General features: G+C 65.1%; 10 protein-coding genes across 10 annotated transcripts; 4 read left to right on the forward strand and 6 right to left on the reverse strand.

Moving 5' to 3' along the window:
- Positions 1-6,146: 6,146 nt before the first annotated feature.
- Positions 6,147-8,574, forward strand: EMIHUDRAFT_417017 (asparagine--tRNA ligase). Its single transcript, XM_005758955.1, has 7 exons — positions 6,147-6,449; positions 6,524-6,729; positions 6,839-6,880; positions 7,174-7,236; positions 7,332-7,581; positions 7,975-8,029; positions 8,148-8,574. The coding sequence occupies exons 1-7, from the start codon at positions 6,158-6,160 to the stop codon at positions 8,314-8,316; spliced, it is 1,077 nt and encodes a 358-aa protein (XP_005759012.1). The 5' UTR covers positions 6,147-6,157; the 3' UTR covers positions 8,317-8,574.
- Positions 8,575-8,860: 286 nt separating this feature from the next.
- Positions 8,861-10,558, reverse strand: EMIHUDRAFT_106816 (hypothetical protein; the record flags this gene model as incomplete). Its single annotated transcript, XM_005758956.1, has 6 exons — positions 8,861-8,965; positions 9,104-9,140; positions 9,302-9,345; positions 9,423-9,647; positions 9,712-9,767; positions 10,390-10,558. The coding sequence occupies 6 exons, from the start codon at positions 10,556-10,558 to the stop codon at positions 8,861-8,863; spliced, it is 636 nt and encodes a 211-aa protein (XP_005759013.1).
- Positions 10,559-11,340: 782 nt separating this feature from the next.
- On the forward strand, positions 11,341-12,561 carry EMIHUDRAFT_106817 (hypothetical protein; the record flags this gene model as incomplete). Its single annotated transcript, XM_005758957.1, has 1 exon — positions 11,341-12,561. One exon carries the CDS (start codon positions 11,341-11,343, stop codon positions 12,559-12,561), a length of 1,221 nt encoding a protein of 406 aa, XP_005759014.1.
- Positions 12,562-15,086: 2,525 nt separating this feature from the next.
- Positions 15,087-15,349, reverse strand: EMIHUDRAFT_359515 (hypothetical protein; the record flags this gene model as incomplete). The annotated part of the gene is made up of 1 exon (XM_005758958.1): positions 15,087-15,349. A coding segment is annotated over one exon (263 nt), but the record flags the coding sequence as incomplete, so codon positions are not given.
- Positions 15,350-16,136: 787 nt separating this feature from the next.
- Positions 16,137-17,509, reverse strand: EMIHUDRAFT_219116 (hypothetical protein; the record flags this gene model as incomplete). The annotated part of the gene is made up of 7 exons (XM_005758959.1): positions 16,137-16,328; positions 16,423-16,461; positions 16,569-16,676; positions 16,747-16,923; positions 17,008-17,115; positions 17,204-17,332; positions 17,450-17,509. 7 exons carry the CDS (start codon positions 17,507-17,509, stop codon positions 16,137-16,139), a joined length of 813 nt encoding a protein of 270 aa, XP_005759016.1.
- Positions 17,510-17,575: 66 nt separating this feature from the next.
- Positions 17,576-18,136, forward strand: ARL16-1 (ARF-like GTPase; the record flags this gene model as incomplete). The annotated part of the gene is made up of 1 exon (XM_005758960.1): positions 17,576-18,136. The coding sequence occupies one exon, from the start codon at positions 17,576-17,578 to the stop codon at positions 18,134-18,136; it is 561 nt and encodes a 186-aa protein (XP_005759017.1).
- A 1,467-nt stretch (positions 18,137-19,603) lies between these two features.
- Positions 19,604-20,131, reverse strand: EMIHUDRAFT_219119 (hypothetical protein; the record flags this gene model as incomplete). The annotated part of the gene is made up of 2 exons (XM_005758961.1): positions 19,604-19,675; positions 19,949-20,131. 2 exons carry the CDS (start codon positions 20,129-20,131, stop codon positions 19,604-19,606), a joined length of 255 nt encoding a protein of 84 aa, XP_005759018.1.
- Positions 20,132-21,017: 886 nt separating this feature from the next.
- On the reverse strand, positions 21,018-22,218 carry EMIHUDRAFT_219120 (hypothetical protein; the record flags this gene model as incomplete). Its single annotated transcript, XM_005758962.1, has 3 exons — positions 21,018-21,146; positions 21,800-21,825; positions 22,155-22,218. 3 exons carry the CDS (start codon positions 22,216-22,218, stop codon positions 21,018-21,020), a joined length of 219 nt encoding a protein of 72 aa, XP_005759019.1.
- A 2,050-nt stretch (positions 22,219-24,268) lies between these two features.
- On the reverse strand, positions 24,269-24,988 carry EMIHUDRAFT_359517 (hypothetical protein; the record flags this gene model as incomplete). The annotated part of the gene is made up of 1 exon (XM_005758963.1): positions 24,269-24,988. A coding segment is annotated over one exon (323 nt), but the record flags the coding sequence as incomplete, so codon positions are not given.
- Positions 24,989-25,738: 750 nt separating this feature from the next.
- Positions 25,739-26,115, forward strand: EMIHUDRAFT_106819 (hypothetical protein; the record flags this gene model as incomplete). The annotated part of the gene is made up of 2 exons (XM_005758964.1): positions 25,739-25,760; positions 25,805-26,115. The coding sequence occupies 2 exons, from the start codon at positions 25,739-25,741 to the stop codon at positions 26,113-26,115; spliced, it is 333 nt and encodes a 110-aa protein (XP_005759021.1).
- Between the last annotated feature and the right edge of the window lie 1,328 nt (positions 26,116-27,443).

The raw sequence follows: 27,443 nt of genomic DNA on the forward strand, positions 1-27,443 counted from the left end.
AAGTAGATCGGGCCGCAGAGCTTGGCGAGAACGATGCGCTTCGACACCTTGCGCAACGCCGCCACCTCACACGGCGGGCGGTATGCAGGAGACCGATAAAGCGCGCAATCGGCAATCGCGGTGGTGACCCCGCGCTTCGAGTCTCGGTACACCATGATGCAGATCATGGACCCCGTGCCTATATTCAAACCTCTTGCTGATGCGACGAGAGACTCCTCGCACCAGGATGCAGCTCATCACGATCTCTGTTTTGCCGGCGAATATGTTGAGGAGCAACGCATGCGGCGCGAGATCGGGGACAAACTGGCAAGCGAGGTAGACGAAGACCTATGCCAGTCACAGAGAGAGCGTAATGAAACGGCCGCGATGCAAAATAGAGAGTGCCGGGTGACAGAACGCCATGAGAACAACGACGAACGTGTCCGATAGCGGCTGCCTATTCCCATGGACAGCAACAAGCTTGACGAGACGCCGTCCACAGCGCGCCCTTTCCAGAAACTCCGGCAGCTGCGGCCTTGCGGTGGGGGCGATTGCGAAGGGGTAAAAGAAGCCCCAACCGATGAGGAGGAAAATCGCTGCAACGTAGAACTCGGGAACGTACCTATACGCAGCAGAAGGCGTGAACACAGCGTCTTCACATGTTCGGGTGTGCAGAGCGGGCGGGCGCGGCGCCCCGCGACCGGCACGCTGAACGCGAAGACCAGCAGCACAAGCGCCCCTGCCACCAAGGCCGACAGCCGGTGGCTGCCGCCGTTCTTACGAGCGAGGACGCTCGAGCCGAGCTGCGCATACACGTGGGTGCCGCCGACGAAGGATAGCAGCACCTGCTCACAATGGTGTAGTGTGCGCCGTTTGCACACATGGCGGAGTGGGGAGAGCGGCACACACCGAGAGCAGCCCGATGTGCTCCAGCTCGCGATTGGCGTCGAAGGCGTCCTCGGGCATGGGGTCGCATGCGGGCGGCTCGCCGAACGACTTGAGTATGCCCTCGTAGTTGGCCATGCAGTCGAGGAACGAGACGATGGCGACCGTGACGACGAGGTTGGCGACCTCGAAGAAGCTGTCGCTGTCCGACAGGTACAGCTCCGCGCCGACAGTGGTCAAATACTCGCGAGGGCTGACAGTCGGCGACCGCGGGGTCAGCCAGCGGTACTCATCGTATGAGATGCGGCCGTCGCCATTGTAGTCCGCGTCCCGCAGCTCCGTCGCTCCCGCCGCGCCGGCGATCCCCACCAACGCCCAAAAGACGGCGATCGGAGCCAGCATACAGCACGGGCCCCAGAGGGGGGACATCCGCTTTGCGCGAGGGTAGCGCCGCGCCAGCCGCGCCGGCGCCTTGAGGATGAAGACGACCGTTGCCAGCGCCGCGCACAGCTGGCCGACGCAGTACCTGTTCTCAGTCTGAGAGTGAGTAGACGCCCTCCACAGCTTGTACGGCGGAGCTGACCGCGGCGCACGGCGAGAAGAAGCCCGGCACCCAATGGATGGGCCAGAGGTACTGAAAGGGTACGCGGCTGGCGTGCGCCAGGCCGCCGCGGATGGCGAGGAGGCCGATGGAGGCGAGCAACCCAGAGATGACGGGAGGCGGCAGCAGCTTGACAAGCGTGCCCAGCTTCATTCGACCGGCGAAGTAGAAGAAGCAGCCGGTAAAGAAGGCGGCCCACGAGATGGCGTGGAAGACGTGCAACTCGGCCTCGAACACCAAGGCCTAAGCTGGGAGAGAAGGGTGAAGAGGTGAGGCAGGTTCGGTGCAACTCGGCCTCGAACACCAAGGCCTAAGCTGGGAGAGAAGGGTGAAGAGGTGAGGCAGGTTCGAGGCGTACTGAGGAGCGCCTTGCGCGCCTTGTCCTCCTCCGACATCACGCCGTGTTCGTCGTCGCCAATGATACCATCGTCGTCGCCCATCGTGTGTGCGATGATGCGAGGCACCGTGAGCGCGAGCAGGACTGCCGGCACGTCCTGCGACGCCACGATCGCGTATTGGAGTCGTCCGAAGAGCGCCGAGACGACGATCGAGATGGAAGACGTGAATAAGAGCATCGTCATTCCCAGGCTCGTGGCCTCTGAGGCAGCCTCTCCGCTGACGAAGTTGAAGGGAGAAAAGTAAATGCTTGCCATGACCGCCAGGCATAGGATGCAGTTCAGACCGCCCACCAGGCCGCCCAATAAATTCGGCATAACTTCGCTCCGATCGGGAAAAGTCTCGCCGAGAGTTGGCCAGTACCCGCAGAGGAACCAGCGCTTCTTGTCGGACCCGCCGATGAGGCAGGCCAGCAGCTTTGCGCGAGCGCGAGACATCGGCGAGGTTGGCGGGCGCTCTACGACCTGCGCTCGCTCGCCCGGCATTGTGCCGCGGCGACACAAACGCTGAAATCTGCACCCCCTGGGGGTCGGAATTCTTTTCTCGAGGTTCTCGAGGTTCTCGAGGTTCTCGAGGTGGATATCCTTTGGCCGCGTTGGGTAGCGAGGATTGGTGTAACCCGAGCCACGGAGGCGTGTTTTCTGACGGCCGACCGTCAGTGCACGGAGTTGCCCCTTCTCCGACTGCCCCGGCTAGTTCACGGGTTTCGCGGGAGTGACCCCATGCGTCAAACCCGAGACCTAGCGCGGGTGGGTTGGAGGGGGCTCGCCCCGTTCCTCCCCATCGGGCCGCATGAGCGGCCACGCCTCGCAGATTCGTTTCTCGCGCCTGGGTCAGGCGCGCGGGGCATCCCCCGGGTCGCTCGACCAGCGATCCGAAGAGTGGCCGCTATGCGAAGGAAAGAGCGGGGCCCTCGACGCCTCAGTCCGGCCCTCCGAGGGGGGAAGGGAAGTGCGGGGTCCCCACGGGCGCCTCAGTTCGGCCCTCCCGAGGGGGGGGAGGGGAGGAAGGGGGTGGGGGGATTGGGGTGGTGGGGAGGGGTCTCGGTTTTGTGCGGCTACTGTAATACTTGCCTTTCGGGGAGGGGCCTCAGGAAAGGCGAGTCCAGCTCAACCCCACGTCTTCCCCTCCTCCCTAGAGGCAGCGAGTAGGCAGCGAGAGGAGCACTCGAGCGCCTATATGTCAATCGATGCGCGGATGGCTGTGGAAGAGCGATGGGGAGAGAGGGCGGGCGGGCGGGCGGGTGGGCGGGAGGGGCGGCAGGAGGGAGGGGGGGCGGGAGGGCGGGCGGGAGGGCAAGCTGTTGGGTGGAGAGCTTGGTATCAGTCGGTGGTAGCCGTAGTGCAGTAGTGGTGCGGCTGCGGCAGTAACAGCGCAGCAGCAGCACAGCAGCCGCAGCAGCAACTTCGAGCCCTGCGGTGTCTAACTCTTTCAGTCTATCTAGGCGGCCGCGAGGTTAATATACCGAATAATGGTGTCAAAACACCGGGGGGTGGTCGGCGCGCAGGCACCCGAGGGGCGTCGTCGAGCGCGCAGTTGGCTCGGCGTCGACCCCTCCACGGCGCCCACTCAGCACATACTCTCCACCTCACCTCACACGCAACTCAGGCTCTCTACTTCACAGGCTCGGCGCAAGACGCTCACACCACTATTCACGCGCTCGTGGATATCCTTTGGCCGCGTTTGGTAGCGAGGATTGGTGTAATCCGAGCCACGGAGGCGTGTTTTCTGACGGCCGACCGTCAGTGCACGGAGTTGCCCCTTCTCCGAATTCTAAAGAAAGAAAGAAAACAGAAACCCAAGGGAGGGATGGGAGACGGCACGGCGCCACCACACAGGGATTTTAAGGAGAGGTGTATGATGCGCTAGCCGTCGCCCACCCTAGGGAGTCTGCCTCTTCCTATCTCTCTTCGCAGTCTCTCGCCGCTTCTCGCTGCAACCTTCATGCCACCTCGCGGTCGTCCCACTCTCGTCGTTCTCTCCCTTGTCACTTCCTCCTCTGTCGCGTCGTTCTCTTCTGCCTCGTCCTGCGACGCCGCCGCCTGCCGGTCCCTTGTTCTCGCGGCTTCTTTCGCCTTTCGGCGCAACTCCGCCCTCCTCGCGGCGTATCCTGGCCCCTCGAGTCTATCGAGCTCTCCTCGCGCAAGGACGACTCTTCTGACGCCCACTGCGATCATCTGCCGCCAAGTCATATCGTTGCTCAGGTCCACTCTCTCTTCGAACACTTGTGCCTCTACGGATGATGCCGGCGCTGGGGTCCCCTTCGGGTGCATCGTGACATCTGGACTGAAGAACGGCCACGAGGGGTGTGTGATGTGCGGTGCGGGGTGTGAGGGGGCAGCGTCTGTGTGTGTGTGTGTTGGCAGTAGGTGGGCGAGCCTCGAGCGCGCTCATCTCGATCGTCAAGGCGTCGCTACGCGCGGTCTTCCGCGGGGGGAGCTTCGTCGACGGGTGCGGGAGCGCGGCGCAGTCAGTGCCGTGGCGATGCCTCCGGCTGTTTGCGGCGGGCGGCTTGCTGCTCGCTGCATGCGAAAAAACTCGTCTCGCCACACACCAAGGGCGTATGCTCTGGCGAGACGTGAGGTGCATGCGCCCAGGAGGGAAGGGGGCATGCGTAACGACGCTGCTAGAGATGCCTTTCGGGGCCCAGAGACAAAACTTCTGTGATGCCATGCGTGACCTAGTAGTGTCCCCAGCTATGGGCGTGTCCACGTTGGAGCCAGGTGTGGTGTGGGCGCGAGAATAGCTCCGCCGTTCATGGAGGCAACCGATGCGAGTCGACTGGTGTGTGTCGTCGTGGTTTCGTATCGTGGGCTCACTTCACATATACTGCAACTAGCTTACGGGCCTCGTTGAACAGATGCCATACAAGCAAAAAGTCCGAACCCAGCGTGTCCGCGTCGTGAGCCAGGAGCTATGGCAGCGACGGAGGCGTACCTCGAGAAGCACGGCGTGACCAAGATGCTCGACGCGATCGTCAACGAGCTCGTCAGCGAGAAACCCGCCGACCCTATTTCCTTCCTCATCAACGGGCTGCTCAAGGAGGCTGGCAAGCGCGGTCAGGAGCCGGCGCTGCTGCAGCGGCTCGTGGAGCTCAAGAAGACGCTGCTGAGCGAGCAGGCCGAGGCGAGTAAGACGCTGGACGAGAAGGCCAAGCTGAGCGCCGAGGTTGACAAGCTCGCGTACCGCATCAAACACTTGTGCAAAGCCCTCGACACTGCAGAGGCAAACGGCGGCGGCGGCGGCGGCGGCGCGGCGGCGCCGTCGGTCGGGCAGATCCCCATCGGGCACACGGCCTTCTCGTGGGCCGGCGGCGTCCAGGTCGGGGGCGGAGGCGGAGGCGGCGCGGGCGGCGGCGGCGGCGCGCCTGCCGCTGCTGTGGCGGCGGGCGGCGCGGCGGGAGGTGCCAGCCTAGATATAGAAACGGCAAGGATGAGATGGGAGGCTTCAGTAGAGATGGGTATCAGGGAGCGGGTCCCCGCCCTCGCGGGTCTTTTGTGCAGGCGCCGAGCTTCCGAGCGAGCGGTACTCGTCTCGAGTGGCGGTGGCGACGCTGCTCAAGGCGACCTCCACTCCTCTCTGCGACTTCCTGCTACCTTGACTCCTCTCCACTGCTCTCCACCACTCTCCACTCCTCTCTGCGACTTCCTGCCACCTTGACTCCTCTCCACTGCTCTCCACTACTCCACTGTTCTCCACTTTTCTTCACTGCTCTCCACTGCTCTCCACTACTCTCCACTGCTCTCCACTACTTTCTCCTCCTCCACCCCCCACCACTCTCCACCACCCTCCACTCCTCTCCTCCACCCTCCACTCCTCTCCACTGTTCTCCACCCCTCTCTCCTGCTGCCACTAGGCGAGCCCCGAGGCGGAGGGCAAGGAGGTGGTCGTGTGCGGTTGGGTCAAGACCAACCGGCCACAGCAGAAGCGCCTGGGCCTCTCTCCCGGGCCGGTCCTCTCGACGCCTCCTCGCGCCTTGTCTGTAGGTCGCAGAAGAAGCTCTGCTTCATGTCGATCAACGACGGCTCGTGCCAGGCCAACCTCCAGCTCGTCCTCGAGAAGGACAAGCTCGACCCCGCCGCGTGGGAGGCCGCCAAGGGCGCCGGCAACGGCGCGGCGGTGCGCGTGGCCGGCCCGCTCAAGCTGTCGCCGAAGGAGGGGCAGCAGTGGGAGCTGCCCGTGGGCAGCATCGAGATCGTCGGCCCGTCGGACGGGGGCAGCTACCCGATCCCGCCCGCAAAGATCAACCTCGAGACGCTGCGCGGCCTCACGCACATGCGGCCGCGCACGGGCGTGATGGGCGCCGTGATGCGCGTGCGCAACGCGCTGGCCTACGCGACGCACACCTTCTTCCAGCAGGCGGGGTTCATGTACGTGCACGCGCCGCTCATCACGGGCGCGGACTGCGAGGGCGCGGGCGAGATGTTCCAGGTGACCACCCTCGACCTTGCCAAGCCGCTGCCGCAGTCGGCGGGCGGCGGCGTCGACTACGCGCAAGACTTCTTCAGCAAGCCCGCGTACCTCACTGTCTCGGGGCAGCTCAACGGCGAGTACTACGCGTGCGCGTTCGGCTCCATCTACACCTTCGGCCCACCCCTTCCTTCCGCGCGGAGACAGCACGGAAAAGCGCGCGGCGCCGACGCGGCGCCTTCTCGTTCTTAGGCCCGACGTTCCGCGCGGAGAACTCCAACACGACGCGCCACCTGGCCGAGTTTTGGATGATCGAGCCGGAGATTGCCTTTTGCGACCTCACGCAGAACATGGACTGCGTCGAGGGCTACTTGCGCCACTGCTTCTCGCATGTGCTGGCCGAGTGCGGCGAGGACCTGGCCTTCCTCGAGGACTACGAGGTGAAGCGCAAGGAGGAGGCTGGCGAGGGTAGAAGCGGAACACGCACTCTTGTCCCGCAGCTAGCGCTCGAGGGGGCTCTCTCGGTGAGGAGGCGAGGAGTTCGTACCAGTGACTCATTCTTCGTAGGCTGGCGAGCCGCTTGAGGAGACGCTGCGCGCGCGGCTCGAGGTGGCGAGATATGGGGAGAGATGGGGAGGGATGGGGAGAGATTAGCTTGAGGAGACGCTACGCGCGCGGCTCGAGGTGGCTGCACCTCGGCCGCACCTCAGCCGCACCTCGGCCGCACCTCAGCCATACTTCGGCCATACCTCGGCCGCACCTCGGCCGCACCTCGGCCGCACCTCGGCCGCACTTCGGCCATACCTCGGCCGTACCGGTTCTATCTCGGCCAGTTCTCGGCCAGACCTCGGCGCGTCTCATGTGTTCCAGCTCTCTTCTAGCTCCCTCCTCCCTGCGGGCAGGTGGTGGTGAAAGACGCCTTCGCGCGCGTCTCGTACACGGAGGCGGTCGAGATCGTCAAGCAGGTGCAATCTCGTGCAATCTCGTGCAATCTCGTGCAATCTCGTGCAATCTCGAGCCGCGCCTCCCCCCACCTCGCCCACAGGTGCCGGGACCGAAGGACGGCGTGGCGTGGGAGTTCCCGCCGCAGTGGGGCGAGGAGCTGCAGACGGAGCACGAAAAGTACCTCGCTGAGGTGGTCTACAAGAAGCCCGTCATCGTGTACAACTACCCGAAGAAGTGCAAGGCCTTCTACATGCGCCTCAACGACGACGACGCGACGGTCGGCGCGATGGACGTGCTCTTCCCGCGCGTGGGCGAGATGGTGGGAGGCGCGGCTCGAGATTGCACGAGATTGCACGAGATTGCACGTGCTCTTCCCGCGCGTGGGCGAGATGGTGGGAGGCGCGGCTCGAGATTGCACGAGACTGCTCGAGATTGCACGAGATTGCACGAGATTGCACGTGCTCTTCCCGCGCGTGGGCGAGATGGTGGGAGGCGCGGCTCGAGATTGCACGAGACTGCTCGAGATTGCACGAGATTGCACGAGATTGCACGTGCTCTTCCCGCGCGTGGGCGAGATGGTGGGAGGCGCACAGTAGCAGCAGCAGTAGCAGCGGCAATAATAGTAGCAATAGTAGTAGCAGCCGCAGCAGCAGCAGTAATAGTGGTAGTAGGAGTAGCGGCAGTGGTAGTAGCAGCGCAAGGCGCGGCTTTGACGGAGCTGTGGACGGCGTCTCTTCACACGCCACCGCTGTGAACAGGCTCACAGCGGGAGGAGCGGCTCGATGTCCTCCTGGCGCGGATGAAGGAGATGGGGTGAGCGGCTATGGCCTCCTCTCCCTAATCTCGCGTAATCTCGCGTAATCTCGCGTAATCTCGGGTAGTCTCGGGTAGTCTCGGGTCATCTCGGGCAATCTCGGGCAATCTCGGGTAGGCTTCAGGAGGAGGACTACTCCGCCTACCTCGACACGCGCCGCTTCGGCTCGCAGCCGCACTCGGGCTTCGGCGTTGGCTTCGAGCGCCTCGTGCTCTACGCGACGGCGATGGGCAACATCCGCGACGTCATCCCGTTCCCGCGCACCGTCGGGCAGATGCTCCACTGAGCGCACTCGCCAAGGCTGCGCCGGGGCCGCCGCGCGGGCGTGCGCCAGCCTCGGCGAGGCGGGAGCTGGCGAGAAGCTCGCGACGGAGAGAAAGTGCCAGAGGCAGAGCCCCGCCCGAAAGCCTCGAGTGTCTGTGGTGCCTCTCCGCCCGGGGTAGAGTCCGTAGACGGAAATGGTATGTCGATCGAGATGTGGTGTGGCGGAACACCTGCCCTCACGCCTCATCAGAGATGCATAAATTGGCGAGAATATATGCACACACACGGCTGCCACACACGCAACACACGACACCTCTCGCTCGACTACACGTGTGACGTGACTCGTGAGATCCGACACAGGCATTTTTTGTCCAATTAACGCATTTCGCTTAATGGATGCTGCTTGCTGGCACCACTCACAGTCACACAGTCAGAGGGAGCGAGAGGAACTCGCGTTGGTCGAGCGCAGCGCTGCGTTCCTGCACACGGTTGATTCTCGGTGTCGGGCTACCCGGACCAGCGACCAGCTCACTCAAAGCAGCAGATCTCAGTACTAGTACAGTTGTTCACTCGGCAGAGCCCAAGCTCCAAGTGAGCAGCGAGCTCACGTCGTAGGCGGTGGCAGCGACGCTGTTGCCGACAAAGGCAACGCCCGTGAGGACGTGGTTCGCCTAAGAAGAGGAGCGGGCAGGACGGCTCACGGCCGTCAGCGAGATATGGGCCCGGTACCTCAAGTTATCAGTGGCGGATTCATCTCAAGATTTCACGACTATGCATCTCGCCGCGGCGAGGTGCGCGCGGTGCTTGACCCTCCGGCCGGGCTCGAGGTCCCACACCGAGACATACCTAGAGCCTCAAGCAGGACAAGCTACAGGGTCGCCGGCATGGTGATGTGGTAAATGTCGCAGAACACTAGCACAGCAGCTCTGAACTCATCCCGCGGCATATAGTGTCGCCAAAGCCACAGCTCCCTGGGATCGCGATGTGCCGTCTAAGGCCGCGCGAACCCGTCCTCCGAGGCGCACGCAAAGATGCCGCGGCCCGGGTGCACCTTTAGCGCGAGGGGGGGGGGGGGGGTTGGCCGAAATTTCGAGCCGAGGCTTGGCAGCCAACTAGCTTATATTGCACCTCTAGAGCGTTGATCCACCGCGCGTGCGCCGCGACGACAGCGACGCAGCGCTTGGCGTCCACGTCAAAGACGCGCACGCGCCCGGTGGAGTACGCTGCGAGCATTGTCCTTCCACGAATCCGGAGAGAGGTGCACAGCTCCGGCGCTTCTGCAGTTAGTCGCATCGTGGCGAGCGGGGCGCCATCGGTGCCAATCTCTGCCAGGATAATCTCGCTCGATCCGTCCTGAGGCCGGGTGGGAAAAGGATGGGGGCAGGGGCGAGTAACTTTCGCGGCGCGCGTGACGCACCGGTTTATCGGTGCCTGCGGCGATTGCCAATATGCCCTCCACGCTGCCGTCCATGTCTGAGATGGGGCCGGTGCAGACGTTCTCCAGAGCGGTGGCGAGGGCGAGGTTGCAGAGTTTGGACGTGGCCGGATCAGCAGCGCAACAGTGCAGATCTCCGCTGCCGGACGAGCCCACGTAGAGGTAGCTCGACCCGCCCGCCTAGGTGGTGGGAGTTGTGCGTGCCGTACGTGGCGTGCGTGCCATACGTGGCGTGCAAGCGTGGGGCGAGTGAGCAGCGCGCGCGTGTGTGCATGTCCCTCTGTTTGTCTGTGCATGGTGGGCCTTCACGGTGGCAACGCCTCGGAAAAAGGAGGCGGCAGGCCGCCCCTCTGCCATGTGCAGGGTATGCAGCTCGCGGGCGCCATCCGCCGAGAAGAAGATCGCGCTCCTTCCCGAAAGGACCACGAGCAGCTCGACCCCTCCAGCCAGCTTGATGAATCTCACATGCGTGACTGCGGTAGTGATGGCGGGGAGGGGTAGGATGCGGCAGCAGTGGGTGATTCAGCTGAGCGGTGAGCGTTCGAGGGTGGTCGCAGGCTTGCCGGCAGCTGTGGCAGGGGCGATGGCTGCGAAACAGGCGGCGAATGCAGGGTGGTGGGTTTGGCCGGTTGTGTGGCGGCAGGAGGTGTCGACGCGGACCGGCGCTGTTTGCTCGGTCCTTCAGAAGCGTCGGCTTTCCGGAGCCGTCTGCCGCGCAGAGTGCGGCCTCAGTGGCATGCGCGAAGGCAAAGTGCCGGCCGTTGCTGCTCAGGTTATTGTAGCAAAGGCTCGCTGGCACGCGGGCGTTGACCTTGTGCTGAGCGGGCATGCGTGGTGCGGTCCGCCAGATATGAAACGGATGATTCTTTGCAAGTCGTGGCGTGGCAGACGGTGAACGAGCTAGCGTGCGGGGACAGCGGCATTGTGCACGGAGCTAAGTGCATTGCCGTTCTTAACGGAGTCGCTTAGGCGGCTCCGGTGGTGTGCCGGTGATAGTACTAGCACGCGCCAGTTCGCACCTGTGTCGAGCCTGTTTGCTGTGAGAGAGAGTTGTTTTGTCTAAATTCTTTGCAAGTTGGGACACCAACGCGGTATATTTTTTTGCGGATGGGTGCTCGCAAGACGGGCGGTGAAGGCTGAATAAAATGAGCTCGGGGGCACGGGACGCGGCACAAACGGGGCACAAACCAGGCTACAAACACGGGGAGGCCCGTAGTGACGCAAGGGAGTCTAGCATCTTCTAGCGACGGTGGCGTCCTCCGACGCCGGCGAGGCCTAAGCTCGGTCGCAATCTCATCCGCCGCCGCGAGCTGCAGCGCGACTGACATGCGCTGGGCCCGCAGCGACAGCCACGACCGCGTCGACCAGCGCGCCTCGTCCTCGTGCTGCCGCTTCGAGAGCTTGTTGCGCACCTTGTCCTTCATCTGGTAGAACAGCCGCTTGACCGCGTTGCACCACCCGCCGAAGGTTTCGAACAGGTACATCTGTACGTCCGTGCCCGAGCGCGAGAGGGCGTGCGCGTAGTCCGCCTTCGCTCGAGGCCGAAAATCGCGCTCGTGCCGTGAACCGCTGGGGCCCCTACCAACAACGCCAACGAACCCTGCAGCCAAGATGAGGGTTGTTGTCACGGGCTCGACGCGCGGTATAGGCCGTACTGTGGTGGAGACACTTTCGCGCGCCGGCCAGAACACCATCTTCCTCGGGTGCCGTGATCTGGAAGCCGGCAGAGCGCTCGCGGCGGAACTCGGTGGCGGCGCCGTGCCGCTTCTGCTTGACGTTACAGATGATGCCTCGGTCGCCGCCGCCGCCGCGAGCGTCCTGGCCACAGGGAGCCAGCTTGACGCGCTGGTGAACAACGCCGGCGTGCTTCTGGAACGCAAGGGCACGGCGTTGGCGTCCATCGTTGAGCCCACCTTGCGGGTGAACTTGCGAGGCGCCGTCTCGGTGACCGCCGCGTTCCGCCCGCTCATTCGAGATGGGGGGCTCATCGTCAACATCTCGTCGGGCGCCGGCACGTTCGTGACGGGGCAGCTCGACCCCTCGGTTCGCGCGAGGCTGGAGGCGATGGACGCGGCTCGCCTCCAAGAGGCCATCGCTCGCCTCGCAGCCGCGGCCGCCGCGTCGCCGACGCACCAGCCGGACGACACGCCCATCTACGGCGTGAGCAAGGCGGGGCTCAACTACTACACTCAGCTCGAGGCGCGCGAGAACCCGCGCCTTCGCGTCGTCGCCTGCTCGCCGGGCTTTTGCCGCACGGCCATCGCCGGTGCCGACGCAGACTACAGCAGACGTGAGCCCAAGGAGGCGGCGCTCGGCGCGGATGTGGTGGTAAAGCTCCTCTTGGGCGACCTCGGCCGCGACTCGGGACGCTTCTACAAAGAGTGCAGCAAGCCGGGCACCTCGCTCGAAGCGGCACGCTCCAAGCAAGAGCCGTGGGTAGCGAGCTTTGCGAAAGGCAACTTTTGCGCCCTCACGCCCGCGCAGCAGCGGAAGGCCATTGACGGGCCAGAAGCGGCTCCGCAAGCGACGAGCACGTCGTCAGCCCCGCCGGCCAAGCGCGCAAAGGCGAGCCACGAAGCACCGCCCGCTGCGCCTGCCGCCGCCGCCGCCGCCGCCGCCGCGTCGTGGCAGGTCTTTCTCGGCGGTTCCTTTCGGCCATACGAGGAGCCCGTGCAAGCGACGATCGAGGCGGCGTGGCAGAGTGCCGATGCCGCAGTGGAGGTGACGATTCGCGGCCAGGCGTACGTCCTTGACTTTGCGGAGAGCAGGCAGCGCCAGAAGAGCGACCCATCGCGCTCCCGAGCCATCAAGCGCGTCGTGTCGCTGTCGTAAGGTATAAGGTAAGGTATAAGGTACTGGGCTGGGTTTTTAGGCATTGTGGGGTTGGCACTCCCGTCGACCCTCATGACCTCCTGCGGTCTCTGAGATGGACACCAGTGGGTGTGGGACCACAGCCAGGATACACTCGAAGGCTGGGTAAGCAGTAGAGGTCGATACTCGACGCGTCCCACATGGTTGTGTCGCTGTCGGCACGCTGTCGACAGGATGTCGAGCGACACCGGTGGCAGTGCCACCCAGGAGTGGTCGGGCGGTCTCCCGTCATGAAAGAGCCACCATGTGATCCGTATGATGATTCCTGACAACCGCCTCAGTCAACTTTCGTCACAGTTCCCGCTCTGAGAGGAGCTGCGGGTCAGTTCGACAGCTGGAGCTGTGTCGCCGGCGTGCGGCGGCCTGCCTCCGGAGGTGCCTCTGAGGTGGACATTTTTTTGTCACCGTGAGAGAACGCGTTCGAATTTTCACTCGGGAACTTCAACTGAGCACGCGCACCGGCCAGGGCGGCAAACGGCTGCGCGGTGAGCACAGTCGCACTCCTCTGTGTAGCGCCTCAGGGTGAAGGGGGGGCATGCCGGGTCAAGCTGAGACTAATGGTCGAGGCACCAGGGGTCGTTCTTCGCCCACAGCAGCAACTGGCAGAGCAGGCGCAACGACGCCCGCCCGACTGGGTGGCATACACAGACGGGTCGGAAGACCTAGGGAAAGCAGGATGGGCCTATACAGTACTCATCGGGGGCGACGCAATCGGCGATAGGGGCGCGTCGCTGGCGAGCGAGGGCTACGGGCCAGTTGTCACTTCGGCGGCGCACCCAGCCTACCTCGGCGCGCGAAGGCATACCAACAACACGGCGGAACTAACCGCCCTAGCCGAGCTCCTCCGGGCTCTCCTGTCCTCGTCACCGCAACGAGCGGGCTCACGCGGAGTAGTGCGGACCGACAGCGAGTACGCGGCGGCGTGCATGATGGGGAGGGTGACCCCCAAAACGAACAGACAGCTAGCGGAGCGCCTTCGTTCCCTCTGGCGACGCCTTCGCGCCAAACACACCGTGACGTGGAGGCATGTGGCGGGTCACAGCGGCAACAAATGGAACGACTACGTCGACGAGCTAGCTGCTCGCGGCAGGCAAGGTGACAGAGGCTCAAACGCTGCCGAGTGGGCGGACAACACCATCCCGACGGACACTCCCGACGAGGGGAGCGACACGGAAGGACCCGCCCCCGCCCCTCGGGGCGGGGGCCCCCGCCCCCCCGGGGGGCCCTTTGGGGCCCCTCCAGGGGGCGACCCCTCCGGGGAGGCCGGCCCTCCCCGTGCCGGTTCTCCCCAACCAACCCCGCCGGCAGCGCGAGCTGCCGGCCATATTGAGCGGTTCGTCCGCGTCGCGCACTCGTCCCAACCGAGGGCCGCAGACTCGTTCTGCGCGCCAACGGCTGGTGACGCTGTGTTGCCCTTGAGCTAGTCCTTCCCCGGTCGCCTAGCCTCTGCGCTGTCTGGCGGACGCCTGTATGCCATGCACGCGGACCACGCTTGCGTGGATACGTGGCTGGCAGGCAGACCCGTGTGCGGGGTAACCCGCGCACGGGGAAGCTTCACGGGTTCGAGCCGTCAAACATTGAGCAGCGGAGGTGTGCCGAGGGGGACCGGGAGGCGGTAAGCCGTCGTCGCCCGGCGCTGCATGCAGCACCGTGGCGATGGCGCTAAGAGGTTCCTCTTTTCCGCGCCCCCCCCGCAAGGCGCGCGATACACACGGGCTACAATAGTGCCAGTGAGGCGGAGGCGCGAGTCGGAAGGCCGCGACCGTCAAGTGTTTTCGTCATTTTCGTCATTTTCCTACAATCGCTGTGAGGACGCCACCGTGCGAGGCGTGGCGCACCTATCCAGTGGCGCCGTCTCGTCGGGCTCCGCCACCGCCGGCCGTCGCTGCTCGGCTGCCCAGTCCCAGCCGCCACGCTCGAGGTCCCAGTCGGTCGCATTGCGTCTGGAAAGGCGTTTGCTCCCACGGGCTTGGCGCCTCGGCCGTCTTGGCTTGGGCGGGTCCGGCTGGGCCGACGGCGACGACGACAGGCGCGCGTCCACGCGGATGCGAGAGATCGATTGCATATGTCGTCGATCTGTGGCACGCGGCGGGCGCGGCGCAAACAGGCGGAAACACACACGTGCGCGGGCTCGTTTGGGTTGATTTATGATTCTTTTTTGAGCTTAGTGCGATGTTTCTTTTTTTGCCCGACGATCGATCGCCGGGGGCAGCTTGCTTGGACGCTCGGCTTTGACGCGGCATGCAGTACCAGATCAGTGTCCCTCCGGGGGTGCAGCCCGGCCAGCGGATCCAGGCCAACGTCGGCGGGCAGATGGTGCAGGTCCAGGTCCCCCTCAACCTCGGGCCAGACCGTCTCGTTCGCATCACAGTTCCCGCCGCGGCGCCGCCGCCACAACCTCAGCAGTTCCGGGTGACGGTGCCGCCCGGGTGCGGCGCAGGCTCCGTGTTTCAGGCCAACGTGGGCGGCCGCCTTGTCCAAATCACCGTTCCGCCCGGCCAGGGCCCCGGAAGCCAGCTGATGGTGAACGCTCCGCCGCCCGGACCCGCTGCGCCGCAGTATGCACCGCCGCAGCCACGCCCGGCCGCGCCGCAGCCACGCTCGGCCGCGCCGCGGCCGGCGGCGCCGGCACGACCGTCTGCGACAGCGCGGCCACCCCCCTCTCGCGCTTCGGCCGCGTCGCGCGCTTCGGCCGCGTCGCGCGCTTCGGCCGCGTCACAACGGCAGAGCACAGCGGGGAGCAAGGCATCGGCGACAGAGTACCTACAGGCGAAGCAGCAGGCGCGCGAAGACGCGGCCGCGGCGCGCGACGCGAAGGCCGCGGCGCGCGACGCTAAGAAGGCTGGCGCCGCTCCGCCTACGAACACTGCCCCTCCCCGCAGCAGCGGCGGCGGCAGCGGCGAGGTGTCGGCTCTGTGGTGGCTGAACATGGGCATCTGAGGCGGCGTAGAAGGAGTGCATGGCGCTCCGCGCGGGAGGACTGATGGGTGGGGTGCAGGAGGGTGTGTACGATGGGCCCGAGGAGGGGGGGGGGGGGGGGACTGGAGATCGCGAGGGAACGCGTCACGGTACTTTACGGTAGGCTGTGTGTAGACCACTTAGATGTGTGGGGCCGCCAGACACTGAGTTTTAAGCGATTCCGCGTTCTATCTGTGTTGCCCCAGACCCACTTTAGACGGAAGCGAGAGGGGGGGGGGGCGGTGTTACAAACTTGACGGGTGTTTTTGGATGGTTCGAGACCAACGTCCAACGGCAACGCGGCGCCGGCGGGAGAGTCTGGGAGAGATACCGGTTACCGGCTTTAGGTGCACGGGCGTCGACTCGCGAGACGGCTCCTGTGTGAAAATCCTCGCATGCGCCCCCCCTGCAGCTGCGCGCCCTGTGCAGCAGGTGGGTCAGTGCGCGGCGCCCCCGGGCGCCCGGACCTCGAGACATGCCCCCCCCCCCCCCCCCCAACCACCCTCCCCCCCCCACCCATACCCACAACAGCATCGCACGTGAAAGCTCCATCACATCTCCTTCCCCCGCGGGGGCCTTCACGCGCTCGTCGTCGTTGTCGCCTCGTCGTCCGGCGCAGCCTCAGGCGCGGACTCGCCACCGCGCGCCTCCTCCAGGCCCGCTTTGATATACTCCGACCCGGTGGTTAGCATCGACGTGGCAGCTTCGTATGCTGCGTGCGCGATGGGCGCCACCTTGCCGTTGAGATACTCCTTGTCGAGAGTCTCCACCTGGGGAGGCGCGACAACGGCGCGCGGTGAGCTAAGAGAGCAAGTGCAGACGTGCACTGTGGTGAAGCAGCTGGCGAGCATGGGCCTTCTCGACCAGCTTTGAGGTCTTCTCCGCGAGGCCGTACTCCTCGGCCTGCGATCATGGGCCGCACAGTGAGAGCTGACACCACACACGAAATCCCCGCCGTGGGTAACAGGGATACCTTGCCAGTCAGCAGCCCCGCCGTCTCACTCACCTACGCGCGCAAGAGAGCCGGGGCGAGACGTCAACGAACCCTTGCTCCCGCGAGCGAAGAGGCCATCGCCCGCCTTGTCTGCGATGTGGTACTTGTCGTCCACCTTGGCGGCCTGCTCAGAGAAGAGCCTCCTCTCAGTCTCCTAGGTGCGCCACCAAAGGGCTGTCTCCCAAGGCGCGAACCGTTGAGAAGATGAACGAGGCGCTGTTTGCTGCAATGCCGCTAGAGCGCGCATGAATGCCGTCGCGCACGCCCTGTAGCGCTGCAGTGGCCGCAGCCGAGACCGAGGAGGCGTGCGCCGACGCCTCGGCCAGCGCCGCCATCGCCTTCTCGCGTGGGCCCTCGATCGTGGCAAGCACCTTGGCCGTTGAGGAAAGGGCGTGAGGGCAGTGGCGGGGTTGGGCCGCCGCCGCGAGGGACGCAAGCAGCTGTGAGGGGACCACCTTCTCCTTCAGCTTGTGCTCCTCATCGTACTTGTTGGCGAGCTCCGTCAGCTGTTCAAGGCCGCTGTTCGCTGTCGCAAAGGCCTTGCTGAATGCCTTGGTGGGGACCTGCTCACGCGCAGCGCTTGGCGGGCCGGTGTGAGGAGACCCTGTGCCAGCTGTAGGCCAGGGCACAGCGGCCAGCGCACGCCTCCACAGACTTGTCCTTGAGTGTTGAGGCCTTCTGCTGGATGTCGTCGATTGCCGCCTGCGCCGTGTCGACGGCGACGGCCAGCGCCTTTTGCGCCTTGTCGCTCGCGCCGTAGGTGTCATCGTACGCGCTCACCTTGATGGGTGTGACGAGACGGTGAGAGGCTGGCCCGCGCGTGCCTCTGCTTCATATCGGCCGAGGCGCCTTCTTCTTGATCTCTTCGAGGGCGCCTTTGGCGGCGGCCAGCGCCACCGACATCCGCCCAACCGTCTCCGCCTCGATCTCGGGCGCATCCGATGTGGCGTCGGCCATTGCAACGTCGACTTTTGTAACCGATCTTTGGCGCCACACTACATTGTACGTACTCTCTCATTGTGTATGCACATGAGCCGGCACTCACACGACTTCCTCATCGTCGGCCCGGTCGGTGCGGGCAAGACGACTCTCGTTCGCAGACTGCACGCGCTGGGAGCGCGGCAGCGAGCTACGTCGACGACAGCGGCGCCGCCGCAGCCAACCGTAGGTACCGAGCTACTCACTCTGTCGCGCCCCTCTCTCACCCTGCTGGAGGTCGGGGGCGCAATGGAGCCGCTGTGGGAGGGGTTCCTGGGCCACTGCCGCCGCGGTCTCCTCTTCGTGGTGGACACCTCCAGTGCTTGCGCAGTCGGCGCCGCGTCGGTGGCACTGCTACGGCTCCTCTCTTCAGAGGACCCGTCTAACAAGCGGCCGCTCCTCCTCGTCCTGAACCAGCGAGACCGACTAGACGCGCTGCCCGAAGGCATCGTGCGGCACCTCCTGCGCCTCGATGGTATGCAGGAGACATCTCGCGGGAGGCGGATCTCCATCCATTGGACGAGCGGCCGGAGCGGCGACGGAGTGGACGGCGTGCTGAGGTGGTGCGTCGAGGAGCTGCAGCGCAACCCGCAGGCTTCGAGGTAAGTCGCGTCATCGTGTAACTGTGACGCGTATTTGGGTTTGGTCACGAGCCAGTGACACTGATTGCGTGCAAGCTACCCCGAGACGTTTACTGAACATGGCCCAATTCCCGATTGAGGGACTCGATCCACCGCTCGAGGCGCGAGCCGGGCCGCACGCCCTCACCCACTCTCTCCCCAAACACGTTTCGCGCCGCTCCCGCCGCCTGCGGCGTATTGCCGACGTAGCGCCAAGGGCGGCGCCGCTCCTCGATGCCCGGCGTCGAGAGCTGTATGGACCGCAGCTGGCCCTCCGCGAGGGGCTCGAGCCGCTCAATCAGGAGGGTGAGCGCCGCAAAGGAGAGCACCCGCACCGGCACCTGCGGAAGCGAGGGTGCGCCGAGCGCCCCGGCGCAGCACGCACCGGCAAGCCGGGCGAACACATCGTCTGTTTTGTGCACCCACTGACACGTCGCTCGCCCACCCGAGAACCCAGCACTCACGGCGGCCCAGCGGCGCGCTCTGCGAAGTGCGGCGGGCCGGCCGGCCGCCAGGTTGAAGAGGAGCGAGCCCATCCCGACGACTCCTCCGCTCACGACCACCTGCCGCACGACGTCTGAAGGGCCGCTGGCGAGCGGCAATCGGGTGCGACTAGCACCCGTGGCGACCGTGGCGAAGGCGATAGCGAGCATGACTGTCGGCCGCCGAGAGCGAGCCTCTCCTAGTTACACACAAAAAAACAAATTGCCGCGCGTCGAGGTTCTCGAGGTGGATCTCTCGAGGTTCTCGAGGTGGATATCCTTTGGCCGCGTTGGGTAGCGAGGATTGGTGTAACCCGAGCCACGGAGGCGTGTTTTCTGACGGCCGACCGTCAGTGCACGGAGTTGCCCCTTCTCCGACTGCCCCGGCTAGCTAGCCGGCTAGTTCCCGAGGTCGCGCAGGGCTGACCCCTGCGTCCACCGGGCTGCCCCCGAGACCTAGCGCGGGTGGGTTGGAGGGGGGCTCGCTGCAGGGAAGGGCTGTGTAAGAAGCCGATCCCCGTAGTCCGCCCCGCTCCTCCCCATCGGGCCGCATGCGCGGCCACGCCGCCTCGCACCTCGCAGATTCGCTTCTCGCGCCTCTGGGTCAGGCGCGCGGGGCATCCCCCGGGTCGCTCGACCAGCGATCCGAAGAGTGGCCGCTATGCGAAGGAAAGAGTGGGGCCCTCGGTATATGTTTATTTTCTTGGCCCAAAAATGGCCGCTGAAATTCTTTTCCGCTCTCCTCTGTGCTAAGAGACACACGCACTCATCTCTCCAACACCGCCTCGCGCGGGCGGCTGCCACTCCGCCGCGGCCACAGGGGCGAAGCAGCTCGCCCCTTTGCGTGGCCCGGCATCCTTCGCAGCGCCCGCGGAACAGGGTGAAGAAGAACGGCGACGCGAGAGAAGAGGGGTAGGAGAGCGAGGGAAGAGAGAGGACGAAGCCACGAGGCTTGTACGGCCCTGTACGGCCTACGCCGCCACCGCCACCGCCAGCGCTTCGCCGCACGCGTCCAGCTCCCGCGAGCTAAACCGGCCGACCACCTGTTCACAGACCTCGTGATTGAGGGGGGCAGACCTCCTAACCTAACCTAACCTAACCTCCTCTGGCGCTGCTCCACACGCGAGGCTTGAGCAACCGGCATCCGTGACTCACAGGCAGAGAAGAAGGCCGATCATCGCGGCTGTATCTCGGCTGCATCTCGGCCGGCCGCGGCTGTATCCCGGCTGTATCCCGGCTGTATCTCGGCTGTATCTCGGCTGTATCTGAGCTAGATCTCGGCTGTGTCTCGGCCACACCTGTCCGTCCTTGCCGACGACGAAGAAGGCGGCAAAGTTCCAAGACACGTCCTTCCCACCAGCCTTGAGGAAGGTCCAGACCGGGTCCTCCCGCCCACCGTTGACCTCCACCTTGGCCATGAGGGTGCAGCCGCCGCCGTCCGTCGGCAGGCCTAAGGGGGTGCACGCCGTTAGAGCGAAGCTCTTCCAGCCATGTCTCATGGTGTGCACGTCGTGTGGTACTGTGCCACAGTGGTTTCTTTATGGCGTGTGGTACGGCGCACAGTGGTTTCTTTCTCTACATCGATGTGGGTTACGAGGCCCCGCCGTGCAGTGGCGCTGCTACGGGCGCCGGCCGAACGCTTAGCGGGGGACTGCGGGTGTCTGGACTGTGCAGCGCGTGTGCGCACACCCTCGCGCGAGCGCAAGGGCGGCGAGTCATACACGTTGTTGGTGCGACTCTAGCCTCTGTTCCGCATCTGGGGACGGAGGCCGAACTTTGCGACAAAGGCGGGGATCTGGGCGGTAGGCAGCTCCTGTCTTCACAGCTCGGCGCGTGAATGGCCGCACGCGCCTCCCCCGATCTGGGACGCCGGCTCAGCCGAGGTCAGCCGAGGTCAGCCGAGACTTGCTCCCTCCCCCTTCGGGAGATCATACCATTAAATCTCATTCTACGAGTTCTTAATTCATATCTCGCTCCTGCCGGCCGAACTCGTCCGACGGGTAGAGGAGGATCTCGAGGGCCGAGCCGTGCTGCCCGTGCCTGTCGTGGCGGTGCCGTGGCGGTGCCGTGGCGGTGCCGTGGCGGTGCCGTGGCGGTGCCGTGGCGGTGTCGTGGCGGTGTCGTGGCGGTGTCATCGACGTGTCGTGGCGGTGTCATGAGCGCGCACCCTCGCGGCGCTGCCTGGTTGCCTGGGAGTGGCGCGCCTCCCTCCAGCCCCGCCCGCCACGGCCCTCCCGCCCCCGGCTGGGGCGCCCTTTTCCCGACACCATTCCTGGCCGCACTACGCGCGCGTGGAGGCCGCGCCAGAGCTACAACCGAGGTGTGTGGCCTCTTGGCGCAGGCTCACCACGCTGCCAGCCGCTCGTACGACCGCTTCGTCGCGCCTCATCGGCTGGCGACGTTGACTACGACTGCAGCCTTGCCGGAGAGCGCGGAGAGAGGCAGCGCCGTGCCGTCGATCTTGGTGCTGGTGAGAGCGTGCAGGCTTGCGGGCGTTGGCATGCTTCGGGCAACCTAATCGCGGTCCGCTCGCGTTACTGTGTGCCTCGCAGCCAGGAGCGAAGTTCCTTGTGCGTCGCAGGAAAGAGCGAATTTGTTGTGTGTGCCTCGCAGGCAAGCGAGACGTGGCGGCAGCGAGGAGGGGCGGGCGCGGGAGCGGGCGGGACCACCACCGTCGAGAACAGCCTTTGCATGTATGTGTACTTTTAGCTTACTGGGAGAAAAGAGAGAGGGCTCTGAGAGGCTCTCTCTCTCTGCATGTAAGGTAACGTAAACTTCTCCACACATGAGCTTGCCTGTGGCGGGGGTGGGCGGGTGCACGGAGCTAAGTGCCTCGCCACCCTCGCAGGAGTCGCTTAGGCGGCTCCCGTGGTGTACCTGTGTTAGTGCCAGTGCGCGCCAGTCCCGTGCCCAGTGTTGTGCGAGGGAGTTTAACCACCCCCCTGCCTGCCGTGAGTGAGTATTCTTGATACGAAACCACGACGACACACACCAGTCGACTCGCATCGGTTGCCTCCATGAACGGCGGAGCTATTCTCGCGTCCACACCACACCTGGCTCCAACGAGCAACGTGGACACGCCCATAGCTGAGCGAGAGGCTGCGACAGCGACAGCGACCGAGTCCCCAGATGGCCTTCGAAAAAGAAAAATCGGGCGCTAACTGCACTCCAAGTGCCTTTTTGCCGTCGAGCCCTCGAAATGTACATGCATGGAGCCTCGGAGAGGGCCCTGGGTGGGCGCAGTGTCGTACAACAAAGAAATACAGATGTATACGAGACGATCGAGGGGTCCCGTACCATGCGGAATCGACCCTATCCAGTGCTCAAGTGCTCAAGATGTATACAGACGACGGGACGCGGCACGGACACGGGGCCACCGACGCACCGCGTGGCTACACGGGGAGGCACGCGTAGTAACGCGGGGGGAGGGAATCTAGGCGACGACGGCGTTCTCCCTCCGACGCCGCGGCGAGGCAGACGCTGGGATGGGATGCCCTTTCTGTGGCACGCAGAGCCACAAACCTGACTGCCCGATGGTGAGCGTCAGCGGCTTAAACATCGGCGCAAGCTTCAGTGGCGTAGGCATTGGCGGCTATGGCATCGGAGTGCCTCCTTGTTCCACGCCTGTTCTCAGTGGTGCGAGGGCTCGAGGTGATCCCCGGCGGGACGAGCGAGAGACGGGCGGGAGCAGCGAGCACGCTGCACGGCCACGGGAGTCGGGACACGGGAGAGTCGGGTCTCGTTCGGCTTCCGCGGGATGTGGGTGTGTGCGCTGCGGCTACCCCTACCCCCAGTATCGTAGTCTTTGTTAGTATCGAGGTCTCGCGAGTTTTGGGGGTTCTCGGCGCCGCGACAGCGCTGCGAGCAGCGCGATGCCACGGCGCTCGGCCTGCTGAGAGAAGACCTTCCCGGACGGCAGTGACAATTTACCCGACATCAATCGTCGACGGCAAGCTCGAGAACTGCGCCTCCAAAGTCGCCCAGATTTGCCTCTCTCGGCGCGCTGAGTTAGTATCGCCGGTGCGCCAGCAGGCTCTGCTCCACAGCAGGGCATGCCCGACTGGCTCCTGCTAGCCGTGCGTCCTGGTGGCATCCATTGCCAGCCCAGGTAGCCCCAGGAGGTCGCCTCGCGCACGACGCGGCGTCGCAAGCACCGCTCAGCGTGACTACCGAGTTAGTATCGTCGACCCACAGAGACTGCTCTTCTGTAGGTGGAGCCGACAAACGCCGGCCGGGTCGGCCCCGCCGCCCCCATCGCCGCCGCCGGGGCGGCGGCGGCCTCGGCGGACCATCCGGCGCGCCGCGCGCCCGTCAGGGAGGTGTTCACCACCCCTGGCTCCTCACCCCGCCACGCCTTCGTGCGGACGCCGTGGCACCCACCTCAGGCGCCGCTCGGACTCGGTTGACGGCCGCCCAAGTGCTTGGCTCGTGCCAAGCCGACCGGCAGGCGATTCCCACTCACTGCTAGGCTAATCTCGGGCTGTCCGGCGTCAGTGTGGTGCCGTGAGGGGCGCCGCCCCCAAAACTACGACTATTAGTACCGAGCGGGGGCAGTGCATTTAATTCTGTCAAAAATCCAAATCTGCTCCGTGGAGCTTATTGGGCTAGGATCATACGTCCGGGAGGCCCCCCATGCGTGCCGTAACGATCGACAGCGATCTGGCTACTCTGTTCGCACGTTCACACCTCGTACTGGGCTGGGTGGCTTTAGGTCGTTTAACAAAGAGCGGGACGACCAGCAGCAACGATTTACAGCAGCGTCCTGCCGAGTGTGTGTAGCACCGACGCAGACGCACCCCAGGCACTACACTACGACGGCTAGGCAGACCTCACCAGTCCGATAAGGATCAACTGGAAGGTTGAACCTCGAGCTTAGACAGAACGGGCGCGACAGACTCCAGGGGAGATCGCGCTCTACTCGGGGCACCAAGGAGGAAAACCGAAACCGTTTGGGTGCCCCACAAAAACCCAAACGCTACAACCTAAAAGTCACACCTCCCCCCCACGTCCCCCCCCCCTTGGGGACGTCACACTGGGCAAATCGGCCGATTTCCCTCCCGCTAAATCATCACGGCCCCGTAACACCCTCCGCGCGCGGTCAAAGGCTTCCCAGGGCCGGTCCATGACATGAACCGATAGACACAAGCAAAAAAAACCGCACCTCTAAGCTTATCGGGCACCCCGAGGCCCATACGGCGTCCCGGCGGGCCCCGGCGGAGGTCCGGCGCGGCGCTCCAAATCCGCACTTCGCGAGCTTCTACGGGAGTTCACGCGGCCTCTCCGCCTCGTGAGGCACACCCCACACCCACCACGAGCCCTGGGGCCGTGGGCGGACCTTTGGCCGCGGCGTCCGGAGGTTTAGTCGTCGAACATCGGCCGCCAACTAGGCCGTCGACCGAACGTGTCCGGAGAGGCTCTCGGATGGGTCCGGCAGCGGTCCCATGGACCCAGAAGCTCGCCCCGGCGGAGCACTCACGGCTCGGCCCCCGCCCCTGGTCACCCAGACGTGCCCTTGGACAGCCGTAGGGGCTCGCATGACGACGTTGGCGCCCGCGACGACGCCCTCCCCGACGACATCGCATCTGGCAGACTACTCGGGCGCGGCGGCGCGGAGGATCACATGGTTTGGGACTCTGAGCGATGGCAGAGGCCTTTTACTGCAAACGAGGACGCCCCGCGAGGCCCCGTTGGCCGGGAGTAGTGAGTGGGACCATAAACAAGCACTATATCCCCTACCGCGACCAGCCCACACACAGCCCAAACCGCTGCCAAACCGGCCCTGGTCACGCAGGCGGGGAGGCTGCCGGAGTGATTCTGAGATCAGGTTAGTCGTTTCCCCTTTGGAGGCAGACATTTCAGAAAGCGAATCCCAGGCCGCATCTCCCCGCTCGAAGCGGGGAACCCGTCCCGGGCGCCCGCTGGAAGCGGGGGGGCGCCCGCTCGAAGCGGGGGCGCCCGCTCGAAGCGGGGGCGGCGCAGGCTGCCACCGCTGCCCGGGCGCGCCGAGCGGCGGCGGAGGGCCGCCCAGGCCACCACCAGTGCCTCTCCCACCGGCGGCGCGGCGGCAGTGGCGCCGACCGCCCCTCCATCAGCGGCGGCGCGAGGCTGTCGTCGGGACGCCGGCAGGTGACGCGCGAATAGGGTGCCACCGGACCGGCCGACGAGCACCCAGCGGAGCCGTCATCGTGCATGGCGAGCCGAGCACCGCCGCGTCGCTTCTCGGCGCATTGGAGAGCAGAGGAAGCTGCTGGCGTCGCGGCTGGGATCGGCAGCGGCGCCAGCAGCTTTCTCGGATCTGAAGCGACTTTGAGCGCCGATCGATCGATCTGAGGGCTGACCGATGGGCGGCGCTGGGAGGAAGACCGCGCCACCCGTCGGCCAGCCCTCAGCTCCGCGACGGCGACTCGATAGTCGTGGCCGGCGCTCGGCTGCCACTCTAAGCTGTGCCGCGCCAGGCGAACCGTGACGTCACTTCTTATGGATGCGGCACTAGGGACGCCCAATGTTTTCGTAAATATAGAAGCCACTCTCTCGCGTGTGGAAGCCACGACTGCGTAGTCGTGCTCCCCCGGAGCACGCCATAGAGCGCCGGTTTTGTGTACCGGGCGCGCACCCGCAGCCGTACACACCACTGCTGCCACTGCCAGGGGGTCGCCGCAGGCGCCCCAAGCGGCGCGGAGCGCCGCCGCAGGCGGCGGACAGCAGGTGCGCAAAATTAAACGCCATTTTCGGTTCCGCAGTTTTGCCACTAACGTCGAAATCCTGTACAAGAGTGATTCTGAGATCAGGTTAGTCGTTTCCCCTTTGGAGGCAGACATTTCAGAAAGCGAATCCCAGGCCGCATCTCCCCGCTCGAAGCGGGGAACCCGTCCCGGGCGCCCGCTGGAAGCGGGGGGGCGCCCGCTCGAAGCGGGGGCGCCCGCTCGAAGCGGGGGCGGCGCAGGCTGCCACCGCTGCCCGGGCGCGCCGAGCGGCGGCGGAGGGCCGCTCAGGCCACCACCAGTGCCTCTCCCACCGGCGGCGCGGCGGCAGCGCGCCTTCGCCGCATTCGGCTGGAGCCTGGGCGACGCGCGGAACCGCTCGCGCAGCGCGGCGGACGACGACCCATGCTGGCGCCGCTCGGACACGGTGGAATCCTCCTCCTCCCCCCCCCCTCTGGCCTCTCGGAAAAGAGAGGCCCCTCTTCGGGAGACGGCGGCTGAGCCCCCCTCCCACGGCGCAGGCGATCCTCTTTGGCCACACCTTCTTCGAGCAGTCGCCGAGTAAGACCGTCCTCTGCGCGATGCCAAAGGACGGCGCGCCCGCATGCAGCTGCTGCCGAAGCCTCCCGTCGCTGGCGGCGAAGGACTCGGCGCTGCGAGAGAAAGCCCGCGCGGGCGGCTTTGTGCTCGAGTCGTCCAATCAGCACCGCATCCGCGTTGACGGCCACTTTTCCGCCATGGAGGGTTGCAACGACTACCAGCGCTTCTGGGACCGTCGATAGCAATGTGTGCACGACGATAGCAATATGTGTCGCGGTCCAATCGACTCGTTCTTGTTCTGTGCAGCGACAAAATGATAAATAAAAATAATAAATAAATAAAAACACCATCTCTACTGTGAGATGGGTAAAAAGGAACAGATCCCGCCCTTGCGATCTTTGTGCAGGGATTCTTTGTGGGTGTGGTCGGCAACTAGAGCCGAGGGCGAGGCCGTCACTGGTTGGGTACGGGGTGTGGACCCTGTGAGAGTTGACCAGGGGTTGTGGCTTGTGCGCTGGGCCCTCCTGCTCGCGGCTCCACGCGCTCCAGCCAGTACACACAAGTCTCTTCTTGTCATCAACAGAGTAGAAGAATCTGACCTCGGGGCCGATGTGACCAAGCGCTGGTCAATATGTACGACATACGACGAATAAAAATTCAAGCCTGCGAGATAACCTGGATAGTGAGAGGGCGGCTGAGGGGGCAGGACAAGCGCGCGCGCGTTGTGGTTCGGATTTGCGCGCTCCAGCACACACACACCACTGGAGCTTTCACGGACCGAACACGGACATCTGACCACATAGAAGATCTGGGGGGGTCTCAATCTGCGCAAAACGGAGGAGACAGGACCGTGTACCGTTGAGGCCGCGGGGCATCTGCCAATCTCAAGAGCAATCGAGAGAACGTGCATGAAGGGTGCGGTCCCTGCTGCGAGGCGCGTGCTCCCCGTCACACGGCGCGGGAGGAGCTCTGTGCGCGAGCGCGGGCAATGGTGGAGAGCAGCGTCAGCCCGTTGACCCACGCATGCAGCATGGCCCACGTCTCGACGCGGAAGCGCTCGACCTGCGGACATGTCTCGGACATGTCATGGGCGTGGCCGGGACACCTCTCCACGCGGAAACGCGCCTGCTTTGCGCCGCTCCCCTTCAGCACCGTCACCTCGAACTCGTACTTGTTCAGGTTGGAGATGCGCGCGCTCAGCGCTGCGAGCGGGTGCGTGAAGGAGCGCGAGGCCGCCGAGGTGGCGCTGTTGTTGTCGACATGCCCGCCCGTGTCCACCAGCACGTACGAGAAGCTCTCCTGTAGCAGGGTGGCAGAGAAGGATCGGGGGACCCCGCCCCCCCGTGATACCCCGCCCCCCGAGGGTGCCCCTCCCCCCGAGGGTCCCCCGCCTCTCGGGGTCCTCCCCCTCTCGGACTCGTCGCCGCTCTCCTCGTCGCCTCTCGTCTGCGCCCCCGCTGCGTCCCGGTCCCTGCTCCGTCCCGCGCTCCTCTTCGCTCGCCGCGTCTTCCTCGCCTGCGGGGCCCGCTGCTCCTCGCCGCCTCCCGCGGCCTCCCCGCCCTCGCCCTCG

The sequence above is a fragment of the Emiliania huxleyi genome, assembly GCF_000372725.1.
Source record: "Emiliania huxleyi CCMP1516 unplaced genomic scaffold EMIHUscaffold_83, whole genome shotgun sequence".
NCBI classification, from domain to species: domain Eukaryota; phylum Haptophyta; order Isochrysidales; family Noelaerhabdaceae; genus Emiliania; species Emiliania huxleyi.